General features: G+C 39.8%; 2 protein-coding genes across 2 annotated transcripts; one reads left to right on the top strand and one right to left on the bottom strand.

Moving 5' to 3' along the window:
* The first annotated feature begins 556 nt into the window (after positions 1 to 556).
* Positions 557 to 4,224, top strand: LOC121953622 (G-protein coupled receptor family C group 6 member A-like). Its single transcript, XM_042500809.1, has 5 exons — positions 557 to 712; positions 900 to 1,700; positions 1,914 to 2,120; positions 2,202 to 2,319; positions 3,299 to 4,224. The coding sequence occupies exons 1-5, from the start codon at positions 557 to 559 to the stop codon at positions 4,222 to 4,224; spliced, it is 2,208 nt and encodes a 735-aa protein (XP_042356743.1).
* A 2,731-nt stretch (positions 4,225 to 6,955) lies between these two features.
* Positions 6,956 to 11,971, bottom strand: odc1 (ornithine decarboxylase 1). Its single transcript, XM_042501202.1, has 11 exons — positions 11,863 to 11,971; positions 10,779 to 10,927; positions 10,405 to 10,542; positions 9,944 to 10,117; positions 9,621 to 9,793; positions 9,296 to 9,512; positions 9,125 to 9,208; positions 8,821 to 8,983; positions 8,603 to 8,718; positions 8,280 to 8,494; positions 6,956 to 8,191 (listed from the first exon to the last, which is right to left on the bottom strand). Exons 3-11 carry the CDS (start codon positions 10,504 to 10,506, stop codon positions 8,014 to 8,016), a joined length of 1,422 nt encoding a protein of 473 aa, XP_042357136.1. The 5' UTR covers positions 10,507 to 10,542; positions 10,779 to 10,927; positions 11,863 to 11,971; the 3' UTR covers positions 6,956 to 8,013.
* Between the last annotated feature and the right edge of the window lie 9,480 nt (positions 11,972 to 21,451).

A 21,451-nucleotide genomic window follows, 5' to 3' on the forward strand; every position in this document is an offset into this window, starting at 1 on the left:
TACAAATTTCATCTGACCATGCAAATGATCCTGTCTAACTTCCTACAACATGCCATTATATGAGAGCTGTTGTCCAGGAAACCAGTATACTTTAGAGAAGAACGAATGCATGCATGAGTTTAACCCCTGTGCATCCACAATGTTTTCATTATGGTTATTTATCAGTATGGTGGATCTATTTTGCCCTTGTTTGGGAAAGGATGATCTCCTGCATGCATACTCACCCGGGGACATCATCATTGGAGGACTTTTCCCTATTCACTTACAAACCAACAGAAGCAAAATACCTGGATCACTCTCCTGTAGACAGTAAGTATGATCTCACTGAAATTAATCCACTAACATAATATAAATGAATCATTTTGAATATTCCCTCTGACCTCCGTCAAATTTTTGTAGCTATGATATCCGAACGTTCCTTCAAGCTCAAATGATGATATACGCCATCAGAGAAATAAACCAGCGCACACCAAGAGTTCTACCCAACATCACCATAGGATACGACATCTTTGACACTTGTGGGGATGTCAGCTTCGCCATCAGAGCAACACTCCAAATGCTGAAGAGTCCGTCAGACCCACAGAGCTATTTAGTACCTGGGAGCTTTCAATCTGCTTTACCTGAACCCAAAACAAAAGCAGTGATAGGTGAAAGGTATTCTGAAGTATCAATAGCTGTTGCACGAGTTCTTGCTCTGTCATCAGTTGCCCAGGTATGTCTTCATTTAAAAATACTTAATATTTTGGATGCCTTTGATTATGACAGAATTATTATCTTATTCTAAGATTATGTAACTTGCAAAACAAAAATGGTAATAAATATAATCTCTAGATTTTAAACAAAAACTGCTGCAAACAAAGTATAACCATCACAACATGATTTATTCCTGTTTATTACAGATAAGCTATGCCTCGACTAGTGAGCTGCTCAGCAGGAAGTTAAAGTTCCCCACTTTTCTGCGAACAATACCGAGTGATGAGTATCAGACAAAGGCCATTGCAGAGCTAGTGAAGTGGTTTAATTGGAAAACAGTTGTCATTGTAGGAAGTGATGATGAATACGGGAAGTACGGCAGTGACAATCTTGTGAACATCTTCAATGAAATGGATACCTGCATCGACTTCATTGACATCCTGCCTGGTGACTTTTCCCAAACCCATTCCAGACTGGCTGAGTTGGTGAGCAATATCAATAAGTCCTCTGCTGAAGCCATCATCATATTCACCAAGGAATCAAATGTTGCCATCATCATTGAAGCAGCTATTAAACACAACCTCAACAAAACTTGGATTGCGAGTGATACATGGTCTGCCTCTACAAAAATCTCTACACTGCCAGGCATTAAGATGGCCGGGGAGGTTTTAGGATTCATCTCCAAGAGATATGAGGTGCCTGGTTATAAAGACTATGTCAACTCAATGTTCAACAGGACCACAAACGCCATTCTTGAACATTTCCTAACTCAGTATCCACCTTGCTCTAATCAATCTGACAAGAACAAAGAAAGGGATTGCTCACTAACAAACAGTCTTCAGGGGTCCCAGCAATGTCTGGACCCAAGCTGCTTGGTCAGCTACATTGACCAGGATCAAACGTACAATATCTACCTAGCTGTTCAAGTCATAGCTGAGGGTCTCAGGCACTTGCTAAAGTGTGGCAGCCACCAGTGTGAACGTAGCACCAACTTTACAGCCTTGGAGGTACAGTAAAGTTATCTTGCTAACTAACAAATTTTGCTCTGATATAGCCTCTGTCTATCTAGCAATAGTCTCAAAGTTTTGGAAATACATTTAGATGATGATCTAGGCTATAGACTGCCCCGGGAATGAGTCCTAAAACCTGAAAATTAGTTAGCAATTCAGCACTCCCAGTTTACCCAGCTGGAACTCAGTGGTTTATGTTTGTCTCCACAGCTTCTCAAGGAAATCAAGAAAGTCAACCTCTCTGTGAACACCACGCCTATAGTCTTTGACCCCAATGGAGACCCAACAAGCTTAGGATACGATATTGTGTATTGGAACATGAGTGAATCGAAACAGCTCACACAAATACAAACCATTGGAGAATACTGGCCTAATGGAAAAATGAAAGTCCCAGATGATCGTTTTAAAAATATGATGGTAGGATCAAAACTTAATCATTTATTCCCAGAAATAATCTATGTATATCATGTTGTACTTATTTTGTTATGTCTTTCACAGGTAATGGTTCACAACTGCTCGAAAATGTGTAAACCAGGGCAGGAGTTGAAGAGGCAAAGAAAACAGTGCTGTGGTGATTGTGTTCCTTGTGCGGATGGAGAGTTTTCTGCAGGAAATGGCAAGTGTTTAATTCTAAATCTTAAGAAAAATTTTCTTTCCCATAGTAGGTATTCAGCACCTAAAATAATAAAAACCCTATCTTCTGTGAAATCATACACACACACACACACACACACACATATATACACACACACATATAAAACAATGTTGATTAAAGTAGTGGCTATGTGTATTGAACGAATCCATTATTCGATGTGCCAAAATTATCTGCCATTAAACAAAGTGTATTTATTTGGACCCATAAAAGAGTTACTAATCTGCTGGTTGACACAAGTCACTTTAAAAGTCCATTGGCATCTACTGGCAGAAATTGTATGTAATATTTATAATTAAGTTTTCATCAGTTTATAATCACCTGAAAATAAGAACTGTTGTGTTTTTATTACCTTTTTAATGAGTCATTTGTAGATTGACATTTCGACAATTCACAAAGGTTGTCATATTGTTCTACAGTAGCCCAGAATAGATAAATCAAACACCGGCTCAAGATAGGTTTATTCACATTTTGGCACTGGCCACCGTAGTTCTCCAACATGCTCCAACAAAGGTTTCAATCTGCTACCTCACCACTAGATGCCAGTAATCCCACACATGGAATTATTTTTATGTGTGTTACTGTCTTTTAAGTGCATTTCATTTTATATCTTTCCTTAATTTCTTTATGTCTTATGTAATGAATTTTGCATTGCCTTACACTGTAAAGACAAACATTATAAAAAGGCTGAATTATTTTTGTTTCCTGTCTTGTTTTCCCAAATATCCAAAGTCAGTTTTGCATTAATTTGCAAATACTGCTCTACTGTCACACTGCAGCATGGTATTCAATGCTGTGGTTGTGTATCTCTTCGTGTATGTAAAACAAAATTCTATTTTTTAAGTTTTCCTTTCATACTCATTTTCAGTGGAATGTATTCTGCATGATGAACACGGTATTTCTTCCTGCATTTTAATTTGCATGTCTATTTTTACTTGTCTAGGTGAGGAGTGTAAACGCTGTGACCCTGAGAAGTATTCTACTCCACAGAGGGATAGGTGTTTGGATAAAACTGCTGAATACCTCGAGTGGTCGGATCCCTTCGTTATCTTCTTGAGTTGCTTGGAAGTCCTTGGTATAATTGTTACCATTGTCCTTGCTATTTTGTTCACAGTCTATCGAAACACTCCCATTGTGAAAGCTGTTGGAGGTTACTTGTGCTTCTTGGAGCTTTTTTCACTACTGGCTTGCTTCTGCCTCACATTTAGCTTTGCGGGAGTACCCACTGCTGCTTCTTGCATGGTAGGCCTCCCACTTTTTGGCATCGTCTTCTCCCTCTGCATCTCCTGCATCCTGGCCAACCTGCTGCAAATCTTAGCGGGCTTTAGCTTTAATTTGACGACAGGGTCCTGGATTAAGAAGCTCAATCAGCCAGTGCTAGTGGTGACCATCGTCTCTGGGATCCAGCTGGCGCTGTGTGTGCCATGGATGCTTTTTTTCCCACCATATCCTACTGAATCAAAATCAAGCAAGACTGTCCTGAAGCTGTGTGACAAAGGCTCCATTGGCTTCTTTATCGCCATGTTAGGCTACAACGCTTTCTTGGCCCTCATTTGTTTCCTGTTTGCATTCAAAGGCAAACAGTTGCCAGATCTGTATAAAAATGCAAGTTTAGTCACCGTCAGTATGCTGCTCTTTTTAATCGTTTGGATTTTCTTCATCCCGATCTATATAGAAATGTTTGGGAAGTACAAACGAGCCATTGAAAGCACAGCCATTCTCATTTCTAGCTACAGCATCCTGGGCTGTCACTTGGCCCCAAAGTGTTACATTATGGTGTTCAGGAAAAAGATCAATAATGAGAGCGCCATTACTGCGTACATCAGGAGGCATTATGAGCAGAGGAGCATGCCTGTGGTGACATCATAATCTGACATTGACATCCACAATTATCTGCACATAAAAATGTCTTCCTGTGGTGAAATCATTCCATTACTGATGCTTTTACACTTGCAATAAATGAAATGAAATATGATGTGTAAATTACTGAGCTTTAGTTAGGGTGATTGGCAGATTAGACAGAGCCAGGATGTTTTCCTGTGTCTGCTCTATGTGCTAAATTAGGCTAACAGCCTGCTGGCAGTTACCCTTTATATTTAAGGATCAAACATAAGATTGGTATCACCACCACCAGAAGTGAGGTTTTTTTCTTTCTTTCCCCCCAAAATGTTAACCTATTCTTTTAACAATTAGAGTGTTATCAGTGACACACTGTAAATGTAGCCTACATCAGGCTACTTGTGTCTCTCATATGCAAGACATATGCAGTAGTTGTTGCTACTTGTATAGAATCACCAGAAGTTTTAATGGTTGTGTCAGTGATACATCTGTAATCACAACTCCTACTACTGCTGTTATTGCTGTCGCTTAATCATATTTTGTTTAGAAATTAAAATATTATATGATCTTTACTCTCTTTAAATTGTTTGTTTAAAAACATTTCATGTTGTATACAGAACCAAAAACAAAAAAAAGAAAGACACTGTAGTCTACATGCTAGGTAAACATGTGCGTGGTTAACACTGCCTGGTTACCTTTAACTTTTTAACTACAAAATACACTATTTATATAATGTATGGTTTGTAATGTGTGCTACTTAAAAAGCATAGAGTATGCCTATTTAAATAAAGAACATGCTTGCAACTATTGTGTATAGAGTTCATCGTAGCCTACACCTTAGTTTATAGTGAACAATGTGCACTACCTATATAGGCTACTTGTAGTGTAAAGAGTACAATGTATCTTTTTTTATTAATGTATAGTGTACAATGCACACTATTTAACAGTGTATATAGTACAATGTGCCCTTTTTAATAGTGTATAGCGTACACTGTGCACTATTTAATAATGTAGAGAGTACAACATGCACTATTTAAGTGTATAGTGTACAGTATACACCGTACAGTGGAGTGTACAGTAAATCCTCTAACAGTGTATAGTTTACATTTTATTCTAGTAGTGTGAAGTTCACACTATATAATAGTGTATAGTGTGCAATGCTATGGTACCATGTGCTCTTTAATAATAGATAGTATACATTGTACTCTTTAATAGTGTACAGTGTAAATTATACACTGTTTAATAGTGTATAGTGTACAATGTACCTCAATAGCGTATAGTGTGCACTTAATTAAATTTAAACCATAACGTTTTAGGAGGAAAATATAAAATGATAAAAATATGGACATTAAAATACACAAAAAGGGCCAGAAATATTATGATAAATTTAATGGGTGTAACGTCTCTGATGACAGATGTCACTAGAATTTCTAATTGTAGGACATGTAAATTTTAGCAGAATTAGGTGTGTTCAATATATATCTATATTAATATATACATTCATATTATATGAATGTATGCCTGTATCAAAATATTGCAGTTACAACAGGGTAACCAACCCCCCTTTACAGAGGGTCAGATTACTCACATCACATGCACAACATATATTCCTATTTAGCCTTAAGTCTCAGTGAAAACTGTTATGTAAAAGAAGTGACTCTCTGGAGCAAAGTTGACCTGTTATCTTTAAGCTTTTCGTGTTATACAATCCAGTAGTTGCACTGTGCAAACTCAGCAGATAATTTACATACCAGGTACAGATAAGCATTTTTAAACCATGTCTGAGCACGAATGATATGTGAGTAAGGGGGTTTACTTCAGTGTGATGATCCTATACTGGTATGAAGAAAAACTGCTAATGTTCTGTCATGTCTAATTGTCCTCTAACTAAGCATTTGGCCTATTTTAACATTCATGTTTTCATTCATACTTTTAATTGTATGCATGCTTTTAGGTTTTTTCTGTTTTAGCTGCAATCTTCTCAGGGACGACAGATGAAAATTAGCCATCGGCTAACACTGGCACATTTGCAGCAGTGTTAATTAATGTGCTTTGACCTTGTAAAAATAAAATCACAAATTAATGAATAAAAATCAGTTACAGTTGTGACTGGAAATTGACAGATGACAGTGATGGGGAAAAAAATAATTCTTCACAGGCAGCTCTGGTTTGTATCAGTTCCAGCTGCAAACACTAGATGGAACTGTTTGTGTGTAGCCCGGTTGAAGATCTGAGGGCTGCACAAAGCGTTGACATTTTCAAAAGCAAACTTGACACCTAATTTGGTTTGGCTCTTATATGAACTTTACCTCATTTATTATATTTATATATTCAATATTTTGGTCTGTTTTAATAGTTGGTATATCATTTTATCATTTTGAACAAATTTAATTACTATTTTACTTTGCCCTAATATACATGCATTTACCTCTTATGTACTGTTTAGAGTGTTTTACTCACTTATTATTATTATTTTTCTAATTACTTATTTTTATGTTTCTAACTATCTATCTAGGTTTTATTGAAGTTTCCTCATTTATGGTAGTGTTTCCTAAGTTCTTGGTTGTAGTTAGTACTCTTATTTTATTATTCACTTAATTACAAAGTCTTGCTTTTGGGGGCATGGGGGGTTTTGTGTTATAGTGCTAGACAATTTTTTATTTATTTATTTTATTTGTGTTACATAGTGCTGCAAAAAAAAGTCTGATAATGCTTCACAAGTGGTCACTGCACTTTCATACAAAATACACAACATCTATAATTCGGCTCTGCACCTAATGCTTTATTTATTAAAAAAATACAAAACTTCAAAAGTTTCCATAGGAAAGCATTATGAATTTGCAATCCCGTCTCTTTCATATCCATTTCAAATGTCTGGTGTAACACTGCTTCTTATTAATATCATGAACAGACTTCTTGCCTTCTACGAGTTACAAAATGTAAAAATAAAATAAGGAGGAGAAGAGGAGAGGTGCAGTCTGCTTCTTGAGTCCCTGTGTTTTAAGTGTTAATCTTGAAGATTTGTTATTGGTCGCACCTGTCGTGTCAGCAGACCAGGATAAATATGAGGATCACGTGCGCCATATGGGTAGCTGAAGTAACTATTAAGTGTATAGTGCTGTCAGAGAAATGGTTTGAAATGTTGTAGCCATATCAGCATGTGGTGTTCTGACATGCAGAACGTGACGTATGCGTCTTGCAAGTTTCTGTGTGTACATGTTCAAATTTGCGTGACTGCTTCTGGCCGTCAACAGAGAAGCACTTACAGAAGAAAAGTCGAAATTTGAAAAAAAAAAAACAAAAACAAATATTAACATCTTGAGGATTAACACTTCTGAAGTTCTGTACAGAAGTGGAGATCATGGAGAGATAAATATAAACATAGCAGCCATTTTTTGAGGAATTAAATCACCCCTCCAACCACCTCTTTGTAACTAGCTGGGGATGCGACTTCAGATGTTAACAGGGCTTCCAAGTTGATAGTATTAAAGTAATAGCACAAGTAACCCTTCATGTTTTGGACTTTTGCTATGGTTTCGAGTGTTGTGCATCCTACAGTTTTGGGGAACTGTCAGTGAAATAGTACAGAGTTGCCCTGTAACACTCAGGAACATACAGAGACACTCAGGGTGCGATTCAGCCTCAGCCTCACTTCTTTGAGGATTGATCCCCGCTTCCATACAGAACACACAAATTTGTGCAACATTTCCCTCTCATTCTCCTGTCAAGTAACTGGCCTTGAAATTTCACGTACATTTTGGGGAGAAGAAAAAAAACAGATGGAAAACTTCCTCCAATAATTAATAACAAAGAGGGATGCTAAATCTGGAGAACATTGCTGTGATGCACAGTATGTGCTGAAACCACATGGGCCTGGCAGGGCTTGGTGGGCATCTCCAAGCTGCTCTCTCGACCACAGCCCGCTGGCACTTCAAACAGGCAAGACTCCTCCGCAGGAGCTGGCATGCCCTGGGAACAGATCTGCTGCACGTGTTGCCTGTGGAAGCAGATAAAAGTTACAAATATACTTAAATCTGAAAAGTTTTCCTCATGATCAGACCACCTCCAGATGACCATGTACTCACCAGGCAGAGCGGGACATGACATAGTGAATGTCGGGTCTTTGGAAGCCGTTGAAGGTGGAGGAGGCGGCCACCGTGTAGGCACCCATGTTCTCGAAGACCAGCCAGTCTCCCACTTGCAGGTCAGGCAGGTTGCACTGCTCAACAATGCGATCAAGGCCATCGCATGTTGGGCCCCAGATGCTGCAGGGGTACATGACCTCATCTGGCTTTGGCTTCTATTAGTATAAAAAGAAGAGGTTGGGGGGGCAGGGATCATTAACATCTGTTTCACCTTTCACTGACCCTTATGAATGAAAAGAAACTTTACTTGAATTCTCCTTTACCTTATGTAGTGTTGGCAAACAGTGAGCGTGGTCATAGAGTATACAGTTGAAGGATCCATACACTCCATCATTGACATAGTACATCAGGGTCCTGTCACTGGTTCCTTCGTCTTCCTCTGAAGAAAGCATGACTCATTTTACTAAAGAGATATGTTACAAATCTGCTTCCAGAGTTAACTTTTTCCAAAATCGTAACCATTTTAAATCAAGGCTGTTACCATCAGAAGCCGCCTCATCGTCCATGATGACCTTCTTGGCAATGATATTGACGACCAGTGTGTAAGCAGAGGCCACATAAAAGCGCCCTGGCTCAGCAATGACTTTAACACCAGAGTCCGCAGGGAAAAACTTGTCCAGGGCTGGGTTGATTACTGCTGTGATCTAGCAAGAGGGAAAAGTGTCCACGGGTAAATATATATCAGACTACAAAGTCTGTACTGTCTGGTTTTGTTTCACAAGTTCAAATCTGGTACAAAATTATGTTCAGCCCATTAAAAAACGGCAAAAAAGCACACAAGATACCTCTTCAAATTTGAGTTCAGCATCGTCCGAACCAGGGAAACCACCTCCGATGTCTAACAGGTTCATGTTGAAGCCAAGCTCATCCTAGAGGTCACAAAATTCAGATTAGTACGCTTGGTGAAAACGCACATGGTTTAATACAGTTATATATGCATCTCTGTCACAACTCACCCCCATATCGAAGACACAGCGGGCATCAGCGATAGCCTGGGTGTAGGTCTCAGCATCAGTGCAGCCACTGCCAACATGGAAGCTGACGCCAATCACATCCAGGTCCAGTTCTTTGGCCCGCTCCAGAAGACCTCGACAAGCTTTTAGAGGAGCCCCAAACTTCACACTCAGGCGACACACTGCCTTTGAGTCATCTGTGGCAATACGCAGCACCAGCCTGGGCACAAAGCAGAAGCCGTTAGTGGAAAAAAAGGGAGATGATGGCAGATAAATAAAAATAAAATACCACCAAGGCTTTCATATTATGGATGGTAAGATGTCTTACTTGGCATTGTCATGGCAGCGGGCCACTTTCATGAGTTCCACCTCGCTATCAAAAGTCATCATCTGGACCCCATGGGCAGACGCGTACTTGATCTGAGAAACTTGCTTGCAGGGGTTGGCATAGATGATTCTGCTTGGATCAACTCCCAGGGACTGAACTATCTGAATCTCCGTCTAGAGGGAGACAATGACAACAGTCAGCAAAAAAAAAATGCTAATTCAAAAACACAAGCTGCCAGTGCAATTTCAGCCAGTCATCAAGAGAGCTTTGTATAATGTTATCCTGAGAGAGTCTAGCGCTACGGGCGATTTTCCAACACGCACCTTGCTTGCACAGTCAAATCCAGCTCCCAGGGATGCCAGCGTCATAACAACAGCCCGGCTGTCGTTGCATTTGACAGCATAGAAAGGAGTGACGCGAGGCAGGGCCCTCGCCCAGCGTAGGTGTTTCTTTAGTACATCTCCCAGGTCACAGACGTAGAAGGCGTCCCTGTCATCCTGTGATGGAATGGATAGGAGAAAAAAGAACATATGCATTTAACAAAAAACATAGTACAGTATAGAATTAGATGCACCACTGAAAACTATGAACCCTATGTGTATTAAAGCTGACATTTACACCAGCATAAGAGTTAAGAAGCGAAGTCAAACAAAGCAAAACCAGTAACATGAACAAAGGAGTATGGTGTCATTTCAACCAGTTGCTTTCAGTTGCATCCTGACATTTATCAACAAACAAAAGGTGCCATCTGATCCCCTAAATAATGTCAGCACAGGAGCCTTACCGTCATTGATGACTCATTGATCTTCTGCTCAACAGTATCCCGGGCAGAAAAGCCCTCCTCAAGAAAAGAGAAGTCAAACTCGGTGGCAGTTGCAGTGTTCATGGTCACAAGAAGTCCTTTTGATTAGTCACTAGGAAACTAAAAAAGGAATAGGGACATATTAAGTTTGCATTCATCTTTGAGAACACAGTGTCTTTTCTGTCCTTGATTACTAAAGCCCACTTCATTTCCCACAAATGGGAAAGTCTCAAAATAGTGCAAGTGTTAGCAACTCCCAAAGTATGGTACGGGACTGAATTACAGTTTTGTTACAGTGGTATATGTGCAAGATGACAATGCTGTGTTGAGTAAAATTGAAACAGTGAGACACTTACTTGGATATGAAAGAGATGAAATTTAGTGTTGCTGTTACTCAGGTGCAGAGAAGCCAAGGTGGCTCACCGGTGAAATTGAATCCCTTCAAATAAGACTCAAGCCCAGGGCCTGCTGAGTAGCCAGTGTGCGTCTTCCTACAGTGATTATTCTGTAAATAAGAGCATTATAACATTAAAAAAAGCTGCATTTCCTTATGGGGGAAAAGCTGCATCAGGAAAGAAGTTGCAGAGTTGATTGTTAAAGCTCAGGATTAAACTTCAAATTGCAATATGAATGTATTGTTTCTTTTCAAGGATTTTTTCTTTGTATATTTTACACAAAGTTACAGATGATTTTATTAAACCACTTTAATTATCCAAGTCAACAAGCCTCAGACATGCCCAAAACGCACAAATCGCGTCTGTAGTCTTTAATAGCACTCCATTTTCTACCTAGCTGTGTCATGAGTCATGTCTACCCGGCACGATCTGCACAGAAAAGTCATTGAAAGGGCCATGTGTTGAAATCCCGCCCAGCCCACATTTGAGCCAATCAAAAAGAAGATCCGCCTCCATTAAAAGAATGGCATGAAAACGGACCAATCGGTGAGCGATAAATTACGCCGACGTCAATATGCCGGTTCCGTTTAGAGCTATCCGTGCCATGAGGCGATTTAGCATATGAAGTTACCGGTAACGTGGTTTAGCCAAGTTAACAGTCAATTTAACAACTTGTTCAGTATAACATGAACACGCCGTAGTACACAGCCCTGACAAATTGACACCACGGGTTAACATTATGCTTCAGTTAGTTAGCACGTTTATAATTACATGATAACGTTGGCTAACTGGCCGCCTGTCACACCGGCCACGTCGTATTGTTAGGTAATACACAGGCGCGAAGAATGAATGAAAAATGGATGAAATTCGTATTACGATTACGGTTAAATAGCAATAATACCCCAAACCAAAAGGAATCAATTTCACCGTGCTTTTAAAGCCGCCATAACGCATTAGCCTGCTACTTCGCGTTTTGCTACCGTTAGTTGAAAAGCTTTTAAGCTAAAATGTGACGTTGTTATTTGTACAAAAATCCTTTGCTTACCTTAAAAAGCATTTACAAAGACTGTGTCCATTAGACCAGAATGCTGGGATTAAAAAAAGCGGTTCTCTTCACGAAGAAGTCCGCAGCAGACGGTTTCGCCTCTGTGAGGTCTGAAACTCGAATGGAGGCCGGTAAAGGATCGCGACAGTATTTATAGACTGCTCGTTACTACGGCAACGCAGCCAGCTGAAACCGGCCTCCCATCCACGTATGAACCGGTTTGCTCTCGTAACCTCATCCACATGGTGAGGAAGACAGACAGACAGACTGACCGACAGACTGACGGACAGACAGACTGACGGACAGACAGTGGCCAACAACTACCTACAAATTGCAAGATTACTTAAGTTAACAGCGTGTCCAAACAAACCGTGTGTCTGTCGTTCAAATTGAAGCTTTTTCATTGCATTGTGGTAAAGACAAGACAAACAGGGCCCACCAGTCAGTGGTGGAGGAAACACTTGGATCATTGAATAAAAGTAGGCTACTAACGCCACAATGTGAAAAAAACTCTGTTACAAGTAAAAGTTCTACATTGAAAAGTAGGCCTATAATCAGGAACATTTACTTAAAGTATTGAAAATGATAGTACCCAGTGAGAAAAAATATTAAAGAGAAAAAAGAAAAAAAAACACTCAAATGAATCAAAAGGATTATGTTTTATCTAAAAATAGTTGCAATTATCTGTTAACTGGCTAATTGATTAACTGACTGTTTTTTGCAGCTGTACTAGTAGTAACTATTGGGTTAGGGTTAGGGTGAGTTTAATTTATTATAAAACATATTTTATAAACTTGTTATATGTTGTTGTTTTTAATGAAAAAAAAAAGTATTTTGAAAAGTGACCAAGGCTTTTAAATAAATGCAATGAAGTAAAAAGAACAAATTTTTCCTCTGAAATTTTGTAGGGGAAAAATATAAAGTGGCATTAAAAGAATGTATTTATGTAAAGTACCTCATATTTGCATACTGTACTGTGAGCAGTATGCAGTTAAACATACTTAGTCATATTCCACAACTCCCACCCGTTAATTAATGTCTGTTAACACTCATGCGAATGTCTAGCCCCAGTTTACAAGTATTTCTCATGTAAAATTTCGGTCTGCATTGTCTTTTTTGTGTGGTTTCCTTCCCTTATTGAAAAAATACATTAAGATTGAAGACTTTAAAAAGTCTATTTGTTAATTAATGTTAATCGTTTTAGTTTTTTCCTTCTTGGACAAAGTCACATTCACTAAACACTGTAAAAGAATGCATTTTTAACTGTATGTTCAACTGTCTACTCATCCCTAGCATGGATTTAACCTATCTACAGGCAACATGTTTTTTGTTCAGGCTGGCTTTGGCAGAAGGGATGCTGACAGTGGTGATACGCAGGTAGGGGAGACCGGGGCATATTGTCACACTTTTTACACTCATATATATCTTGGAATCAAAACATCATATATAAAAAAAATATGTACCAGATGAAAGACCAAAGTCTCAGGTATATATTTTGTATTCATGTCATTTTCATATCTTGTGTCAGTGCAGAGTTATAAGCAATCTAATGGAGATTGTCACCATGTGACAAGTTGCCCCACCAACGGGTAAGTTGTCACACTATGTGGGGTAAGATGTCACATTGGATTTTGCAACCATTAAAATAAGGACAAAATTATTGTTGTTGTTATTTTTTTAATTGAAGGTGAATAAATGACAATAATTCACTTTTATTACTCATGAAATAACATGAAACATGAAATATTATGCAACATCATCATTTGCATCATGCATTACGAAACTGACACTTAAACTGGTCCTGGAACAAAAGAAAATCTCACTAGTCAGACTCCTCATCTGAGTTGCAGTTTTGGCATAGCTTATGTAGATTGAATTGCCGGGAGCACATGCATCTTATGAAATAACATGAAATAAAATGAAATATTATGAAACATGCATTATGAAACTGACACTTAAACTGGTCCTGGGACAAAAGAAAACCTCAAACAAAACCTGAGCTCACTAGTCAGACTCCTCATCTGAGTTGCAGTTTTGGCATATGTAGACTGAATTGCCAGGGGCGCATTCTTCATGTCCCCATCCTTTGCATATCATGCACTGCACCCATGTTTCTCCTGGGTGGCTGTTTCCAAATGGCTCTATGCAGACCAGGCACAGGGACTCATCTTCTTCCGATGAGGACTCATCTGGAGTTTTTCTTTTTGTATCTGCCCTCTGTGTCTTCCCTGTGCTTTGCTTCTTTGGCATTTTAGATTTGGTTTCCTTGCCTTTCTTTTTGAACAGTCTTTTCTTCCCTTGTGCCTGCCTTTCAGCTTCAAGTGCCTCCTTCACAGGTGTGTCAGTGAGAATAGAAGTTTTTCTCTTCTTTTTCTGCTGGGTAACTTTTTTTTCTTGGACCAGCTTTTGGGTAAGGCCTAATATCCTCTGGAGTAAATGTGTTGGTGGAGGAGGCTGGGTTACTAGGGCCTGGAATAGCTTCTTGGTTGGTGCCTGGGTCTGGAGCAGCTGGATCAGTGCTGGGTCCAGGAATGGCAGGGTTGGTGCTGGATGGGTCAGTGCTGGGGCCTGGAATGGCTGGGTTGGTGCTGGATGGGTCAGTGCTGGGGCCTGGAGAAAATGGTTCAGTTTCGGAGCCTGGAATGGCTGGGTTAGTGCTTGGGCTTGGTAGAGCTGGGTCCTGGTAGGGGCGATCTGAGACGTAAGATGGCGCAAATTCTGTCTCCAAGAACACATCCCTGTTGTAAGGCTGAATCCCTGTTGCCCGAAAGCCGGCCTGAATATTAAGTAGGGGTTGCAGCCAGGGGATAAGCAGTTGCTACAATCCCAGGGATGTCATAGATGCTGAGTGTTTTCCCTGGGTTGTTCCTCATCCAGGAATCAGAGACAGAGTTTACATGCTTTTTAAATGGCCCGTAAACACTTCTGTCTAAAGGCTGCTGCCTGTGTGAGCAGTGGGGTGGGAAGGACAACATGATGATGCCATTTTCTTTGGCAAAATTCAGCCCATCACTAGAGAGATGTGAGCAGTGGTTATCCAGAAGGAGTAAGCAGGGCTTCTCCTTTGAGCACTTGGCATGTTCCACAAAATGCTTGAGGAAATCAACAAAGTGTGGTTCTTTCATCCACCCTGTGGGATTTGCTCCTTCTTTGCAGCCTGGTGGCCCATTGTTGATGAAATGATCACGAAAGTGCACCTGAGGAAATATGAAATAGGGGGGGATGCTGTTCCCTGTGGCTGAGACTGCGCAGGCAAGGGTCACCAAGGTACCCCTTTCTCCAGAAGTCAGTGACCCCACCTGCTTGAAGCCACGCCTGGCTACCAATCGGTCTGGTTTCTGTACCGTTGTCACTCCAGTTTCATCCATGTTCCAGATATCTCCTGGTCCCAGGGAATGTCTGGTTAACACTTTCTCCAGATTGTCAAAAAAAGACTTCACATTCTCCTTGTTAAAGGCACTAGCTCTGGCAAGGCTAGTTGCCTCTGGTTTTCTAAGAGAAAGTGAGGGGTGCCGCTTTAGGAAGCCTGTAAACCATTCGGCGCTGGCTTTTTCTTTGTCTGACCAAGCTTGTGGAAATTTCAGGCCCTTTGCCACTGCAAATTCATATGCCAGCTTTCTCACCTCTGATGGAGACAAACCAAAATATATGTCAGAGGATCTCTTGATATAGTTCTCAAGCTGCAGTTCCATCTCTGTGCTGAAAACCTGCCGTGGTGATTTGTACCCAACCACTGTAGTTGGGATAGCTGTCTGACCCTGAATTTCAGCTGGTGTGAATGTTTTACAGTACCGCGCCAAAGTAGTTGACATTAAAGTCCTTCGCCGTACTCCTGATGGACTTGTGACCTAGGATCACCTGCCTGACTGCCCTCAGCATCACGTCAGGTGCTGCACTGCCATGCTCTGTTTTTCTTTTATAACTCCTGACCATCTTCTCACTTTCTCCTCTCTTTTAAACCACTTTTTTTCTGTAAAAATAAAGTAAAATTTTCATTAGGATGTGTTGATTTAAATTATTTTTGAAAGTTATTATTCTGGGGTAAGTTGTCACATGTGACAACTTACCCCCAAATGACTGTGACAAGTTGCCCCAAATGACCATGTTTGCTAATGCTAGCTCTATCTTAAAGTTAGGTTAAATCAGAACAATGACTGAGGTATGACTGGATGCCTTAATATCTACTTTAACAAGTCCACATGTATAACTGCTAGGATTTTTATCTGAATGAAGCTTATTTAAAAAAATATAGAGTTAATATTTTTTACTTTGGGTAGTGGAAAATGGTTAATTGGTGCTCATCTCAACTTACAATGTGTTGTCCTCTTCTCACTCAGTCCATGAGACCTGACCATGCAAAGGAAGAAAACTAGTACTCCACTTTTTAGTTGCGCCCTCTGGTGGAGAAGATAATTGCAGTGTGACAACTTACCCGTGTGACAACTAGCCCCGGTCTCCCCTATATGGGATATACCCACTTTTTTCTGTTCTTTCATCTTAAACCCACTAGTGGCGTAGTGGAGGTATTTGCAGGAATATAGGGTATGCCCGCTTATTTTGTGGTTGTTTACAGTATACCCACCAGTGGTGTAGTGGGGGGCACGAGTTGCTATATGGTGTATACCCGATTGTTTACAGTGTACCCATCTATCAGTCAAAAACCATTGGAATATAGGAGAGTATACTCACATCCTCCTTGATGACCTTCCCATCTAGTAATACACCCACCTCATTAACTACCATTACACCACCGGATATAGAGATACATGTCCTAATAAGTAGTGAGATTTGAAACAATTAATGTAATGTTATAGCTTTATTGATGAGGCTATAAGTTTTAATGATTTTTCGAGCAAAAAAAAGGCAAAGCATTCTCTGGTCCCAGATATAATCACATCAAAAGTGAGAATATTCCTTTTTTGTAGCCCCCACAAGATTTTTTATGCTTAAACCTTCCTGACCTCACAACAATGACAATGGTCATTAGTGCAGGTTCCTCATGGCCAGCTGCACTGCATTTGTGTTAATCCCAGAGATGCTCACTCACGCTGTCTGGCTCTGACCGACAGCATGGCCTCAATGATGTGACCTGGCTTGATGGCAGTCTGTTCAGTCTCATACCGGGGTCTTGACCTGCCTGATTGGATTAAAGAAGATCACAAGGTGACTTAGAGATGGCAAGGTGTCAACACTGGCGCACATGTCACAACAGCTCTTTAAAGCCAAGCTCTATGTGGATATAAAATTAATATGTTTTAATTATATCTACATCAAAGTTTCTAATATGCATTAATGAAAATATGTATGCTAGACTACTGAGCATGATATGCAGGTTTTTTAAAAAACTCTTATGGCGCTTCTACTCCTAAGTAGTAAGATGCTTTTTCACCCAGAGCCCTCAGATTCCTGCTCCCCAGACATTTCCCCTTTACTGCACAGTCTGATCAGTCCAAAGGTTGATTCCATTGACATTTGGTTTGGAAGCAGACATTACCAAATGGAGGAAAATGAAGAATTCGGATTGGTGTGACCCAACAGTACATGTGGAAATGTTGCATAAGCATCGGTTCCAGGACGCTAGCAGCAAACGTAAGGGCTTCACGTGGACCACATATCTGTGGGCTTAACTTAATATCTTTTCCAGGTCTTGAGGCCAAAATCAGGATGGCAGTCAACTCCTTTTGCACAACAGGGTTTCCATTCAAATCTTCTGCCGAGCTGGTGAATGAAGTCATGCTTTCCAAACAGTTTAATTATCAAAAAGTCAAAAGCACAGCCCTTTCTGAATTGGTGAATACATTAAATTGGGGTTAAGCGGCAAATTTGTGTGATGACATAATGTGCAGTGATTTTCATGCATTGCAGTTTTCCATATAGTCCTACCCTCAATCTGAACTTATTCTAGCAGACCTCACTTCCTTTGCAGACCCATGCTTGTCAGCGAGGAAGTGGGTCCACACTTGGGGGCTAATTCAATTTCAACAGATGTTTATCAGCTTGTTCAAAATCACAAGATCCCCAAACACTTGCACGTATTAGTTCGAAAACCCAAATTAGATTGTTTTTGACTCATTCCCTTTTATTTCTGTTTTTTGTCTCTCTTCATTCGAATGACTGTGTTTCTAAACTCTCCTTCACCCCTCTCCTTCTCCTCCTCTTGTAATGTCTATCTCTCGCTCTGTTTGGACTTTCTGTTATCGTTACTGTGGACCATTGTGGCCTAACACCCACATTTACAAGGCGTCACAGAGGACAAGGATGATGATTGTTTTTGGCCACCCACAAGATACAGTGCAGTGTACAGGGCTATAGGCCTTGGTGACTGTGTGTCATGTGTATCACTGCATCTGGCTTTGTATTTGTCTTCACTTCTTTGTTAGCGCATAGTGGCACAAATAAATGCCCCAGTTACTTTTACTGCTTCATCGGTTTATTTTCCTGTATCGTCCGACTCAGTTTGAATAGTATGTTAAGCAGAGGAAACAAACCACAGCTACCCCTGCATTCAAATAAATGAACCAGAGCCGTATTCACCTATTCAACACTGAGGGGGGAATGACAGCTCTTACTACTCTAAACTGACCATTTTAGAGCGTTTGGAACAAAAACCTTAAATGATCAGTTCGCAAAGTTTTGTCAACTACGTGCTATTTTAGGACCACACAGGAAACATGCACATTTAAAGGCGTATTTATGACCTTTTTTTTTATGACATACTACAATTCCTTCAACAGTTTTATGATTTTTTTTAAGGTAGCCTAGGATACTATGAATTTTGAATGACATCTTTATTTCATTACTCTACATCATGCCACTGCACCAGTGATAGTCGTGACTGGAGGCATTATGTTTGACCCAAACTGAAATTACCTAGTCAAACCTCAAATAAAGACTTGTGTCCTTGCATATATTTAAGATATTTTGCTGTATTGCTCTGCGGCTGACCCTGTGTTTACCACTGTTTGTTTGTTTTTTATATAATGTGTTACTTTGTTTTACTGACTGCTTGTTTGTTTTTCACTTTGCTCTCTTCTGTGTTTGGTGGGCCAAAGACAAATTTCCAGCCTGGTGAACAATCTATACAAGGTTAAAAGGCAAAATTCATGAAGGCTTGACCTCAATATAACTACCTGAGTATTTTTTGACTGTTCCAGAAAGCTGCTTATGAGACCGGAGGTCTTAGTGTTTCTTGCATGGCTCAAGGCCCATCCGACAGATGGCCTGTGGCATTTCTGTACTCTTTTGACTCTGGTCAGTGTGAATTTAATGGGGTGAGCCCCCAACAGCATGTTGACACACAGATATCTTAATCAACTTAAAGCTCTGATGACGCCACAGACTCCACCCAGGCAGCTGGGCAGAGTTAAAACCGTTGCATGACACAGCCACTGAACCATGTGGAGCCGGTCACACAAAGGAAGCTCATTGTTAATTATATTGCAGTGTCTGAATTTAGATACAAACGTGTGGAAGCAAATAAGAGACATGTAGATTTACATTTTTAACAGCCACAGAATACTTGATATTGACATTTTATTTTAAATGCCAAAAGAATTCACAGCATTGAAATATTTTACTTTGAAAGCCATTTGTCTAAATCTATTTGTTCTGAATTCACCACTTTAAAATTAAAATTAAAATATGAACTTGGATTACATATATATGTATATATAAATATATATATACATGAAATACACAGACAATGGGTGGCTTGTAATTAAAGTCACGCTGTAGTGTCTGGCTTGTTACCACAATACCTTAAAAAATAAAATAAATTGAAGGTTTGGTCATGTGGGTCTCAGCTGACTGCACTCATCCATATAGTAAGTACATTTACAAGGCTGAAGTCACTGTCACAATCACGTTACTCCTGTCTTTTTGACATATATTTTTAGCTGTATGTCCTCACTGTCTGGACTGCATGCATGTAGGAATTGCAGAAAAAAAATCTTAACAGTATGTTGTTTAAAGGGCACTGTTTGAACGATAAATAGTTCACTATCATGAATGGATTACTGAACAGACCCACTGGGCAGAGGCCCTTACGTGAAAAATGTCACTCAAAGAGACATGTACGGACATAGAGAAGACTCAATATGACCACAAAGAGACAAAAATCGACTAAAACGAGATAGAAAGCAACTATATGACTGCATGCAGCATGTAGTGTTCAGTGTAAACACTATTTACATAATGTGCACTTTTTAAAAAAGTAAATCAGAATTGCATTTAACCCTTATTTCGACAAGAGGTTACACTGGACCAAAGTCAGCAAATACTTTTGTAGTGAAAGACAAATAGGTTTTTGAATGACAGTAGGTTTATCTGTTATAAATTGGAATCAAATTCATCCCAGTTGGTTCCAGTAAATATAACTCAAACAACTTTTACATGAAATTAAAGAAAACTAAAGGATACCAGAATCACATGATGGTAAATAAGCTATTAATGTGAAGTGCACACCAGAGAGGTATATAATTTCATTTTAAACAATTTGGATATTAACCAAAATTAAAACTTGAGAAGGGTTACCTCATATAAGTATTTAGGTAGCCTACCTTCTTTGATAAACATTTAAAATTTGATGTAAACACTCCATTTATTATAAAGCACGGGCAACAGAGAATTCACCTTCTTTGCAAACTAAATTAATAAAGTTTGAAAAAATTCCTCCAAAAACTGTGGAGCTGTGAAAACCGTTCTTGATGTGTCCTGTCCCGAATGCACCTGTTGATGTGCTAAAGAAACTGTAGAATAATTCATCAAAACAGCACATGCTCTATGCTCGGGCAGTCTGTGGTTATTCAACATGTTCTGGTGCTGAGTGTTCACATATTGCAGTTTTGACAGTGGACTTCCACATCTAAATATTTCATTTTAGGTGTCCTTCTGTGTCAGTAGTAATAACTACCAAAAAACAGCTCAAACTCAGTTAGAGCACACAGTCTCCTCATGACATGGCACCATCAGACATTAACTACATTTTTTGCCCATGTTGAGGTGAATCCTATGATGGGCAGAGCTCAAACTTGGCTCGCCCTTTCATTGTTTTTTTGGTTATACAGTTGTGGATGGCTAGTACTTTTTTTTGGTTCCACCTTGGTCGAGGTTCCAAGTGAGCTGAGGTGGAGCTGACAGTGGAGACGGTGGAGTTCAAACACTGCAGACTACTGATCAGTCAGAGAGAACCACACTAATGCCACATGTGCAGAACACATCCTGTGCAACACTACCATATTTAAATTGCTAATATCTAGGTGAAAGTAATGAATGTAAGAAGTTCTGATTGTCACAGCATTTAAAGCATGTACCAGTAATAATGCGCTCTTTCTGATCCTACATGGTGCGCCAGGAGAGCCTGGCCATGAAATTAGCGAAAGTGTGTTTGGCACAATCCCGACGCAGTTGGCAGGGCGCACCGTGATCTGGCCATGCCGCTTAATTAACGATAATAGAGCCCATGGTGTCTTCTTGTGCATACAGAAAGTGGAGGGACAAAGTGTCTTTGACTCTCTGTTCTGGCGCCAGTGCTGGTATGAGGCTTTGAAGCATTCATTTCAGTGGAGGAGTTCAGAAGTCAGGCAGTCCA

The sequence above is a fragment of the Plectropomus leopardus genome, chromosome 14, assembly GCF_008729295.1.
Source record: "Plectropomus leopardus isolate mb chromosome 14, YSFRI_Pleo_2.0, whole genome shotgun sequence".
Lineage (NCBI taxonomy): Eukaryota > Metazoa > Chordata > Actinopteri > Perciformes > Serranidae > Plectropomus > Plectropomus leopardus.

Excerpts from the sequence above, each read along its gene's own strand:
- LOC121953622 (XM_042500809.1), top strand. The coding sequence starts at position 557 with ATGCTGAAGAGTCCGTCAGACCCACAGAGCTATTTAGTACCTGGGAGC. Across the intron at positions 713-899 it reads CTCTGTCATCAGTTGCCCAG|ATAAGCTATGCCTCGACTAG; the intron begins GTATGTCTTCAT and ends TGTTTATTACAG. Across the intron at positions 2,121-2,201 it reads ATCGTTTTAAAAATATGATG|GTAATGGTTCACAACTGCTC; the intron begins GTAGGATCAAAA and ends TGTCTTTCACAG.
- odc1 (XM_042501202.1), bottom strand. The coding sequence starts at position 10,506 with ATGAACACTGCAACTGCCACCGAGTTTGACTTCTCTTTTCTTGAGGAG. Across the intron at positions 10,118-10,404 it reads TCAATGAGTCATCAATGACG|GATGACAGGGACGCCTTCTA; the intron begins GTAAGGCTCCTG and ends ATTCCATCACAG. Across the intron at positions 9,794-9,943 it reads GATTTGACTGTGCAAGCAAG|ACGGAGATTCAGATAGTTCA; the intron begins GTGCGTGTTGGA and ends GTCTCCCTCTAG.